This window comes from Tyto alba, unplaced genomic scaffold, assembly GCF_018691265.1.
Source record: "Tyto alba isolate M040663 unplaced genomic scaffold, T.alba_DEE_v4.0 Super-Scaffold_16, whole genome shotgun sequence".
NCBI classification, from domain to species: Eukaryota; Metazoa; Chordata; class Aves; order Strigiformes; family Tytonidae; genus Tyto; species Tyto alba.
In genome coordinates, this window is record NW_024881278.1 from 25,260,630 (window position 1) to 25,272,893 (window position 12,264).

Consider the following 12,264-nt stretch of genomic DNA (forward strand, 5'->3'; position numbering starts at 1 on the left):
AGGGATTGTGTATATTTATTTCTTAATTGTATATGATCTTACGTAATTCCTTAAATTTGGTTAAGAGATTAGTGACTACCTGAAAGCTCTGTTGTGTAGAAATGATTGTGTGAGAGATTGGGGGGGAAATAAACATTTACATTTCCCATGTTATGTACCTAATACTTCATTTATGCAAGTTAGTTGCAGACCTGCAATTGAGCAGGAAGAGCTATGGTTATAATTCGATATGCAGGTGAACACTTAAGCCACAACAACAAAAAAAAACAACCATAAGTTGATTATTAATGCTGTATGTAATGTATAGGTAGTGAGTGGCGATAAGTTGTGCCATGGACTGCAAATATAGAAATAGATACACTGTTGTGTTTCCTGCATTCTAGAATTTCAGACTTTGAAATGTGAAGTATATGTGAAATGTAGGGCTTGACTTTTTTGATTTACAGATACTTTCTTACCCTGTTTGACCCACTAGTCAGCTGGCTGAGGTACTACTTTTATGAATAAATGAACTGCAGAACTTGACCCATTGTGCAAGAACTCCAAATACACAGGCAGATGAAACTTTTTTTTTTCAGCACGATTGCAACATCACATGATGCTTCATGCCATATCCAGTGCTACTACCTATGATTGAGTTTCTCTTCTGTGGAACTGTGAACAGTTCCACAGGAATGGATTTTAATGTAGAAAGAATTTTATGTGGCATGTTAGTTAACTCACTGGATCAAGCCTTGTGCGTCTTTAGTAACGGATGTGTAGACTGTGTCTAAATTCTCTATTTCTATTTTCTTCTGTGAACTTTCAGGAAAGTCTTAAAAGTTTCTGATGTGATTACAGTTCTGTAGTAAAATTCATAGCTTATCTGTAGTCTGAAGCATGCATTTCGTGCTTGTACATTTGTAAATCCAAAGCATGCACTTAAATGTTTATAAAGACTGGCCTTGTACATTTGAAAGTGAGTTTTGTGATGAAAAGTCTTAACTGTTATATTAGTGACAACACAAGAATGAACTGTGCTGTCAAAATCAGAGGATTCATTGGGGAAAACGTTCAAGTTAAAAGGAAATGTTGTTTCATTTTTAGGAAATACACTGTTTCCAATAGCTAGAAGTTAATGGAACTTTTCTATCTGCTAGTCCTTCCTTATTCTCTCCTTTGAGTTACTGCTTGTGTGCCTCAAGGGTGTGTTGTTTTGTTTTTGTGATGCTATTTATCAGCATTATGCCACTAAGAGATGTTTCTTGTTGGTTGGTATATGCTTTCAGAGGACTATGGGAGTATGCTGCTTGCAGAGGCTCTGCTGGAAGAATGCTTGAAGGAAAACTTCGCCAAACTGAAGGACTCTGTTCCACTGACAGAAAAGAATGAGCCAAAACTGGGTGAAGCTAAACGTTATTTGACCAATATCTTAAGCAGAGGAAAACTACGAGTAAGTGGGCTCTGTCATTGTAATTGCTGCCAACTAACATATGCTTTCATATGATTATTAGTCTGATACAAGGTGATGGTGGTGCCTGTTCGTGTGCCTGTATATACAGTGCTGTGTTGCAGGTATTACCAATGGACTGGTAATCCAATACACTTTTGCAGTATCTTCTGTTGGGAGACTTGCTTTTTCATATGCAAACGAATTATATGCTACAAGTATCTATCCTGTTTTTTTTTTTTTTTATTAGAAAGAAGCAGGGTACATATTTAGGACTTCTTTGGGGTGGTGGGGCATTGCCACATAAAGGTGCTGTCAGTCTAGCACAGCTGCATGACCTACTGCTGCTCCTGGTCTGAGAGAATTGTGTACACCTGGTCAGGTCCATGTCAGAGGTAGAATGCGCTGCAAGCTGCCATCAGGCAGTTCTGGTGTGAGCCCAGGGTTACAGCCTTGCATTGCTTTCAGTCTCTGCAAGAGAAGTTATGCGAAGTTATGCTTTTATTTTATTTTGTGGTCTGGATGCATGGTTGGTAGCAGCCATTAGTGTTTGTTAGTGGTGACTTGGCTACTTATGCAGCATTGACCCTGTGTTGACTGCACGTATTAAAAAAAATGAGTATGAAGGCTTAGGAGCCTTTTCATGCTTTTGAAAGCGTAAAAAGGGTCTGAGCAGATGTATTTTATTGAGGGTTTTTTTTGTTACACGGATTTTTATGCACATTTTCAATCCTTAAGAAACCAAACAAATCTTAGAAATAGTAGGCATGCCTTCTGTCTTTCTACTGTTACCTGAAAATACTTTAATAACTTAAGGAAATTTGGGAGCTTTCTTGCTCTTTAATTAAATGTACAGAGGAGAGAGAAGCACTTGACTAAAAAGTGATGTTTTCTGCCTGGTTTAAAAGCAGGGGATTTTCTTGGTGTGTGTGTGTGTGTAGGTACTTCTGAAAATGCCACATTTTTTATGTTCTGTCTGTGGCTGGTGAATCAATAGAATAGGTCAGCTGAAACCAAAGAGGTGGCTTGCCAGGTTGTGTGTTTCCAAAGTAGTTGCCCGCTCCTCTCATAAGCATAGCTCTAAGATCTCTAGACACTTAAATCTTTGCTAGCTCCTCAGGCCAGAGTAGGAAAGTTGAGAGGAAAGCATTATGAATCTGCTTAATTTGTCCTGAAGTACCTCATTCCCGCTGTCTGGTATTTTACCATGTAAACACTCTTTTCTGTTCACTGCTTTGTTTCAGCCTAAGTATATGACAGAAGCTATGCTGATCCTAGGAAAGCTTCATTATGTGGAGGGATCCTACAGAGATGCCATCAGCATGTATGCAAAAGCAGGAATCGATGACCTCTCAACAAAAGATGAACCTCTCTATATGCTGCGTTTGGTAACTGAAGCCTTCGTTATTAAAGGTAAAGGACCATGTATGCATATTAGAAGTATGCTGTGTTTACGTTGAAGTTGATGGTATTTTTCCAAGAGATTTAATTGGAGCAGAGTTAGGGCAATATTGCATGCTTTAGAAAATCCTACTGGGTATGGTCTGTGTAGCTTAAACTTAAAGGCATTATGGAGTCTTAGTCCACAGTTTTTAAACTTGGCTGACTTGTAAAGAAAAGATTGAAATTGGAAATTTTGTGGTAACTGTTGGCTGTAAGTCAGCAATATGCTTTGAGCTTGTGTATCCATTTTGGGAAAATTAAATCAAGCACTCGGCTGATTTGGGGCCTATGCTTTCTCTTAGAAAGAGTGTATCTACTTGTAAATGTTAATGATTTTTGTGAACTAAGCAAGGATGATGTTTCCAAGCTTTAAACTTTGGACTAACGGAATATGTGCTTTCAAAGCAGGTAGTATATTTTTGCATTGCACATCACAGTATCAGACCTTATGTACAAACAGGAATCTCTCCTCCCCCTTGTAATTCTACAGACATTGTACTGTTTGAGAGATCCTAATAAAAACTGCCTCTACGGGTAGTGAAATTGCATTTCCTTTTTGAGTGGGGGAAAGGAAGACCCTAGTCAGTTTTTGACTTGGGGGGTAAAAAGATCAATAATCTTCTTCTTCATTTGCTTTCAGTTCCTTTATAAATGTTTCTCAAGTACTGCTACCTATCTGCTGCTTTCTACTCTTTTCAGCATGTCCACCAGCTAATTAGGTGAATGAGAACTCTGATGATCAGATACCTTCAACTGGTATGTAAAAGAGTGAAACTAAATCAACCCAAAATACTGTTTGACTGGGCGGCTAGTATTACTGATAATAATCCGGGTGTTTCATGATCTCACACAGTCATTCAGCTTTTTTGAAAACCTGTTTGTGCTGCCTTGCTTGTTTTCAGTTGCACTGGTTGAATCTGCTTCATTAATGAGCTTTTGTGGAGCAGGACTAATTTACTTTTAACTTGTACTAACATTTGCATGGCACAGAGGAGCGAGTAACTGCCAGTGCATTCATAGCAGTGTATTTGAGAGTAACTATTGGTGCATTCCAGCATCTGAAGGAGATGCACTGTCCTCACTGGGAATTGGGTAAGGCCCTTGATGGGGTGTGAGTGTAATGATAAGGCATGCATGAACACTGATGAAATAACACTGTTCCTATAAGGCCTCTTCTATGGTATTGACTACCTCACGTGTATGAAGATATGGGGGTGGAGGTGTTTGTTTCAGAGAATCAGGCTGTATTTTTTTTTTCCCCATGTGGTTTAGCATGGAATGTAAATATTAGGTTGCTCTTGTGTTTGTGTGTAAACTGTAAGGAGCCCCTGCCATTGCAGAGAAACCTCTGTGCTATTATTGTTCCACAGCTTTTATCCTCCATAATGATTATTTTCAGATTAGCCAAGGTATCAAGGGTATAGTGACTTAGTATTCTACCAAAGCTTCTGACAGAGAAAAGTCCAAGAGAGTGGAGCTTGTCCAGTTGAGTTTAGAGGGGATGCTCCCTGCTCGAGTCACAGTTCCCCAATATCATGGGCTCAACCTCCCAGTCTTAGAGAAATAAGTCCTTAAATGTTAGAAAGTTGTACAGGTAACTATGGCAATAACAGTGTGGATTTAAATTTTCATTTCAAAACGTGTCTGTTCAGGCTCCCTCTGCAGGGCAAGTAACAGCACAGAGTTGTATTATTTAAAATTCATTTATACTTTATGCTAAAGATCTTTCTTATTCCCCTTTTCCATTTGGTATCTCTGCACAAATTTTGTTCATCCATACTCTGTTATTGCCTGTGGTTGAACTAGTGGTTGCTGATGCAAGCTGAAACCTTCTTTAAAGACACTTGAACATCACTGGTAGTAAAATTTTTGCAAATGTCAATTTAGGCAACAATCCAGAAAAGCCACACTCCTGTCTTTATTTCAGGACAGAAGTCAGGTTCCCCGCTTAATTGCTTATTCAGATTTTCAGTAATGGGAGAAGGTTTGATAGGATATACCTCTTCATCTAGCATTGGTTAAGCATCAGAACTTTGTATCATTTCTTAGTATGAACTTGAAACCACCTTGGTTTTGTGTAGCTAGTACTGCTGGGTTGTGCCTATATGCAGAATGGCATTGTAGGTTCTGAAACACTCAGGTTTATGCTGGAAAGGTCATGGAAGAAAGGTCATATCAAAGGCACTCACACTTACTACATTTTTGTTTCCAACATTAAAAGGATGAGAAAGATATGGGATGTGCAGAGAGGAGCTGCATAGATGAAGTCAGTGGTAGAAATGAAATGTGAACCAGCAAAAGTGAATCTGCTTATTTTCGATCAGCTTTTGAGCTCCACAGCACTGGAGACTGGACATTGAGCTAAATCTCTGGGGTCTTCCTCTGAAGGTCTGTAGTAGGTTCATATTCTGGTGAGAAGCAATATGGATTTGCACCCTTGTGATTGGACTGCAGAAATTGAACAGGGAAAAAAATGGTTGCCTTAGTAGACTTCCACCCAAGGTGAGTATCAAGCAGTAAGCATTGAAGTTCTTTATAAGTGGGGGATCTTGAGCAGTTGACATGTCACAGGAGAAATGGCAGAAAGGGCAAGACTCTTCCAGTTTCTCAGCTGGTTGCTTCTGCTCATCTTCTTTCTAAATCCCTACATTGTGAGGAGAGAAGTTCTGTGGGCATTGTGAGTGGAGCTCTGACAACAGTTTGATGTTTTACCATGACTAATTTTAACCTCTCTCGTTAGTTAATAGGTGGTTGGTCTGTACTTGTCTCCTTCCTCCCCATCCTCCATGAAGTTAATTCCTCCTTAACCTCTGTTCAGTTCACAGTACTGCAGGTAATCTGTGATGCAAGCAGTTCTGTCTGTTACATAAAACAGTATTGAGTAAGCAAACTTGCTCTCATTTTGCTTCTGATTCACTTGGGACATGTTCTGGCTTTGTTAACTGTTGTTGTCTGTTTAAAACAAGCAAGCAAAAAGGACTTCAGAACATGTGTAACTGCCAGAGCTCATTGGCTTCCCTCCGGCTATTCTTGCTGCAGAAACCCTGCAGAGATCTCTGTCTGCTCCCAGCAGATAAAACTTCCTGCTAGTAGGGTAGGTCACAACCTCACCCTTACAAAACACAGTATAGCTCTAGCATACCTAAATTCCAAGCTTGTAGAAAGGCTCCCATGTTGTTGCAAAGTTTGTTGCACAGCCATTTCTGGCTGTGCTGTGTGAAAGCATGCTGAGAGCTGTATTAATTTAAAGAGGCTGTTGCCAGGCTGAGTGATGAAGGCTCAGGCAGGACTGATACGGCGTGTGGGTCCTGTCTTTGTAGTAACTGAGAGGGTCGTTGGCTGGCAGTCAGGATGTGTGGCATCAGAGCCGCTGCAAGGTGAGTCAGCCCTGTGCTGAGGAGCTCCCTGTGTCCACCAGATCAGCTGTCAGGCCAGGCACTGGACTTCTCCCACCCCGGGGTGGGGTAACCTGGAAATAGGCAGCTTTCTAAACCTGTGCAGCAATGACAGGATTGCCAATGGTATCTAGCTGCTTTTCTCACACGTTAAAGCTTTAATAGTCCCACTGCCTCTTTCTCCTTTTCTCCCAGTCCAGCCTGCAGTAATTTTTGTGTTATTGTTGGCCATTTTCAGCTCGGGGTGGGTTTAATTTGTGCAACTGCTGTCTGAACTCTCTGTACAGTCAAAAGTTAGCAGTTCTGGGGTGATTCATCACCTCTTCAAGTGGCATCTGACATGGATGAAGTTCATGGTATTGTACAATACAGCCTCATTGGCAACTGTGAGAGGAGGCCGTGGACTAACTTGTTTGTGAGTGTCTAAAGACGGATGAAATGAATCCTGTGTCAGTTTGTTTATAAAAGTTTGTTTGTTTGTTTTTTTTTTTAAAAAAAAAAAACTTTAGAAAAGGGTTCAATTGTTTCAAAAGGCTGCAGTGTGAGCTTGGCCTTTTTAGATCTTAGAAAAATCCATGTGGAAGAGAACAAGCAAGGTGAGAGTGTGTCTGTAAGAAGCCTTGATCACAGTCTGCGTTTTGTTGTAACAAGTCACACGTACAAGGAAATCAGACTTTGTCAGTTCGTGCCTCAGACCAGTTTTTATTTTCTTCCTGAACCCACTTAAGTAATTTAAAAATGTGTAAGGTCTGTAGTGTGGCACTTCTGAAAAACTGTAAAATTGTGAGACAAACTCTGGATTGAGCCACTGGTCTTTAGAGCCCTCCTGAGAGCTGTGAATGCTATTGCTGAAAGCAAAACCTTGAATCCACCATGTGAGGGTTTTTTCTGAGCTTGATAATAATAAACAGCCTGGAATGTGCATCTGGGGTTCTGGGTTCAGTCCAGCTCCTTGTGTGTTTTCAGGGGTTTTCTGTTAATTTTTGGGACAAATTGCTGAGCTTACATGTTTTCCTGTTTCTCTTAGGGTTGTATCTTTTACAACCTTTATGATAATGAGGTCAGTATTGTTTGGAAGTATACTGTTTTGTGTCCTCCCCATGTGAAATCTTTGTCTTGGGTTTGTAATACTGGAAGTGGTTGGTTGGAGGTTATGGTTGTGTCCTGAAAGGGAGATGGTGATATCACACAGAGATAATAAACAGAAAACACAACCTTTTACTTGGCTGTTTTGGAAATTACCTGCTTGGTTTTAATCATGATTTTTAACCTGACCAACTGAAGCCTCAAAATTTGAATAACCTATTTTAAACTTCATTTGTGCTTGTGCCACTTAATTTCTTATTTTGTTGTTTTGCAGAACTGTTAAAAACATGTATGTTTGCATTCAGTAAAAGTAAGTCTGGTATTAAAATTGTTCATTCTAGCTGATCGGAGGGTATATCACCCACATGTTCACACGCTTCATTGGAGTCTTTAACTTTGACATGTGATTGTGTGTCATACATTTTCTAATACAGTTTTCTACAGGATAATTAATTTCCTAGGTGAGATTTGTATTCAACTGAATTTGTTTTCATATTAGAATAAAATGTAGAGTTAAAGATAGTTTTATTGCAAAGATAAGTTCTGATAAATCTACTTTTTCCTGCTCTCTACAGAATTTGATTAAGAAAATCTTTTCAGTTGAACAAATGAATTTCACTTGCTACAGGCAGTGTTTTAACTCAGTGTTTCTGATAGGTGTTAAAACTGGTAAATTTCTTATGTGTGCATTTTTTTTTTTTTTTTAATTCATAGATTAAACTGGGAAAAATAAGCTTTACTGTTTGGTTTTATTTAGTCAAAATCTTATTGGTTCATCAGCTTTGAAAAACTAATCATTGAACTAGATTAGTGGAGGGAACGGAAAGGGAGAAAGAAAGGTGGTTTTTTTCTTGTTGTTTTTGCCCTCCTTGAAAGAGAGCACGTCTATTTTAAAGACTCATTTCAGTACTTCATCAAATTCTTATTTCAGATCCTAAGCCAGTAACTTTGCAGTTCAATTTTTAAATGAAATACTACAAATCCCATAGTGCAAGGATATAGTCCATTCAAATAATGTTAATGGATTCTTTTAAATATATTCATATATTTAAAATTATATATATATTATATATACTAATATATTTTAAAGCAGCCCTTTAAATATAGTTATTCTGAAAGCAGAGTTTCCAGTTACCTTCTCTGCGATGAGGTTTTTGTCCACTTAGTTTTTGTTAAGTGAGATGGCAATACTGAAACTATTGAGTGTACTGGAATACAGAATGTGTGGAGTGATTTTGAGTGCCAGTAGTTTGAGCAATTTCAAGTACATATAAACTGAGTTTGGAAACATTATGTAGCTTTGCAGGTTCATAATTTAGTTTATAATCTCCTTTTGAGAGTGAATTTACACTTTTAGCTTATTTTTGCAAGAAGCTTTTTAATTCAGGTCGTATTTTATAAACCTGTTAACAAGCTATATATGCACTTTCTGAGCTTGCTGCTCATTTCAGAGGGCATGACGTTTTGCAAGGTGTGTTCTCCTTTTTCCAGATGAGTGAGTGGAACACTATTCTGCCTCTTGGATGCCAAAAAACCTCCTACTGGTTATGCATATTCTTGTGCTCGGGATTGTTTTTATAGGCTGATTTTTAACAGTTCTTGAAGCTCTCTAAGAAAAACTTTGCTGCAATAACTAAAAAGAGATAGTGGGTGTGGATCTTACTATGTAAGGACATACCTTGTCTTGTCAACTGAGACAAGCGTGGGAAATAGATTCATGGAAGGTTGATGACATTCTTCCCATGTTCAAACGAGTAAGTTCTTTATGTTCTCTCTGAGCACTAACTGGGGAGAGTAAAAGCATGTTGTAATGGCACATCAGATAAAGATAATCCATTATCTGTTTCTGTATTACTGTTCAGTAGCGACATGACTACAAGGAAAATGTCCAGATCTGCTCGTGGTAAAAAAAGAGGGAAGTCAGCTCTTTCTCCCCTCCTTCCAGCACAACTGACACCGCCCCACCCCCTACCCTCCAAAAAACCTAAAAGCTGAGTTTTCATCCTGCCTGCATTTCTGCTACTGACTGACATGGGGGCAATGTTCTATAATGTAACCATTTAGCAGAAATGGGCAGTAGGTTGTAAGGGACGGGGAAAATCCTGAGAGCCTGAATTTTCTCCCTTCCTCTCCGCATTAGTTTGTGTCAAATATGTTGTTTAGGTACTGTTGACATCATGGCAGGCTTTTACTTGAGAGGCTAAATCTTCTCTACCCTAATCATCCTGTTTAAGCCAGAAGGGTTATTATTTTAGAGCGTGCTGACCTCCCTTAGGTCCCAATTCACTACTGTCTGGAATCTGCCTACCTTAGAAGCAGCAACGCTGGCTGAGGTGCTTGAATTCCTTGTAGTGTTCAGGAGGGCAGAAGACTTTCCTAAAGACATCAGCGTTTCTCCTAGTCTTTAGGAAAGTTTATTGATCTTGAAGAGCCAGAATTATACTGGGCACAAAGTTAAGAAGAGAAAAGAATAGGTTCGGGTGAAAGTTGAGGGAAAAATAATCTAAAACTTTGCTTTCACTTTTTTTGTACAAATACATTACTCTTGGGTGATAATGAGCTTTGTGAGGATGATTGACAGTTGGCAGTATGAAGCTGTGTTAACCTATGTGTTGCTTTTGGGATGATATGTTGGCTTTTAGTAGTCTCCTATTCCTTAGCTGCTGTTTCTTCTACTGGCAGCTACTCAGTGAGGTTACTTTTGTCAGTATTTTCAGCTCTTTCTGTAACTAAGTAGAACTGCAATGGAAGAAAAAAATTGTTTGCCTTTTCTCTTTTTTTTTTTTTTTTTTTTTTAAAGGATCTGTCAGGGGCAGGGCACAAATTCCTTTGTTGGAATCCTTCTCTGATGACTAAAAAGGGGTGAGATTCATCTCCTTGAGCATTGAGGTCTGTGGGGACATGTGTTCCTTTAAACAGAGCCTAAATAATAAAACTAGTTTCCTTGCCTGCCTGTGAGAAAAATTATGTTCCAACCACACGGATATATGATGCAATATGACATTAAAAACTGAGTAACTGAGTGTAAGGCATTTTGTTGGCAGAACTTGTTTTCACCTTTGCTTGAAAAAAGCTGCATCTTTTAAATGTTAATTCACATCAGAGAGAGACTTTGTTCTATACCTGGTACATATTGCAAAGTGCTAGTTTTCACAATTCTGACATCTAGATGGGAAGCATGCTGTTTATTCATGTTGATATCAGAGTAGCTGTCTGATTGGCAAAGGCCACAGTTTGTAGATGCTGATGCCTTGATAGAAGGGACTGGTATTAGTATCTTATCTGGGTTTTCAGAATAGAAATCTAAGACTTCAGAGTTGCTTTTGTGACAGTGATGACTTTGCACGTGACATTTGGGTGACTTGTGTGCCTTGGTGCCACTGCTTTCCAGCTTGGATGTAAAAGAGTTGCCAAGCCCAGCCTTGGTGTTCCTGGTGCTCTTAGGCTTTGCTGTTTTACTCCATGAGCTCTTCTCTGCTGTTGAATAGGATAGTTCACTGTGTTTCTATTTGCATTTTAGAACTAGTTTTTTTAGCACAATCTGCTACGCACAAATGCAGCATATGTGTGACTTTAGACTTCTGAGGAGAGTTAGCTTCAGGCCATTAAATGCAAATAACTGAAATTTAGAAAGTGGAAAAATAAAATAACTTTTTACCTTTGAGACCTTTACATGAAAAATACCTCAAGATTACAATGGATTGCTGTGAATATACAATGATCCTGTATAATAGGAAACAATGGTGAAAGAAGTTTATGCAGCTTTCTTGTAAAACCAAACTTCTCTTTTCTTCCCCCACCTTTCAGGAGAGGCAGGTTGAATGTGTTCAGAAACAAGAGCATCTAGGCCTTTCTTCCCCTTCTTATATTTGCACTGCAAATAAATCCTGCTGAAAAATTGTAGCCTAATGGGGAGATGAGTGTCAAGACCCATGATGTGAATTATTTAAACTCCTGTGAATTGTGACAGAGACAATGCATAGTGCTGGGTCTTGCCTATGTCAGCCTGATCCCAGCTGCTGCTTTGGCTTGTTGGGGTTCAGGCTATTTTGCTTTCCAAGACACTGTAATATAATAGTTTGATTCAGGGCTGCACTCTTAAATTCAAACCTTAGCTGGTGGGGCAGGCTGGTCATAATACCATCTCTAAAATGGTTTGGTAGTGCTTTTGAATTTTGTCTTTGAGAAGCATTTAGTATTTTGCCGATCTTTGATTAGTCAGTGTGCACGTGTTTATGTTTGAAGAGCTAGTCTTAAAAATAGTCTGGTTTCAATGCTAATTTATTTTCTAGAGCCACACTTCTGAACTAGGCTGAAGGCTGCATGCTAGAAATGAAGTACACCCTCCCCCTGGGGACAGCTACCCCGAATGACCTGGCATTTGCCACAGAGAATGTGCACACAACCAGTTTTCTTGCAGCGGTTGCCATGCAATATGTTCACGCCTAGCTTACCTCAAGACAAATTACTTATCTTCCTGTAGGTAGAGTAAAACTATTGCATGCACTTAGCTTAGCAGCACACTGGCTTCTGGCCAGGGTGGCCTGTCTGTGTCATGGCAGCATAGGTGCTGTAACCTTGCTCTGCAGACTAGGACTTATGCTGTTGACAGGGCTGTAACTTCCACCCTAAACTGTCTTTTGCTTCAAGTTGCCACAGCTGTGTTCAGCGTTGAATGTAGCCCTGGGACAACACAAGAGGTAGGCTTCATGCTCTGTGTGCTGTTGTGTTTCTTTGACTGCTTCCTCAGATTGCCAGGTAGCTCTGATGATCCTGGGCTATGAGGTTTTAGCAGATGTGGGCTGATACTGTTGGTGAAAGTAGTATGCTGCTGCTGACCCTGAATTCTTGCAAAAATGAACCAACCGCTCCCCAGCTATGTAAATTCCAGCCTCCTGTAGGTGGATGAAG

At 39.5% G+C, this 12,264-nt stretch overlaps 1 protein-coding gene across 4 annotated transcripts in view; it reads left to right on the forward strand.

Annotated features, from left to right (window-relative positions):
- Nucleotides 1-12,264, forward strand: part of TTC7A (tetratricopeptide repeat domain 7A) — a 178,138-nt gene that overhangs the window by 1,676 nt on the left and 164,198 nt on the right. For all 4 annotated transcript variants that reach the window (XM_032985268.2, XM_032985270.2, XM_032985269.2 and 1 more), the window contains exons 2-3: nt 1,269-1,432; nt 2,674-2,842. In XM_032985268.2, the coding sequence (XP_032841159.2) occupies nt 1,269-1,432; nt 2,674-2,842 (333 nt within the window). The remainder of the gene's footprint in view (nt 1-1,268; nt 1,433-2,673; nt 2,843-12,264) is intronic.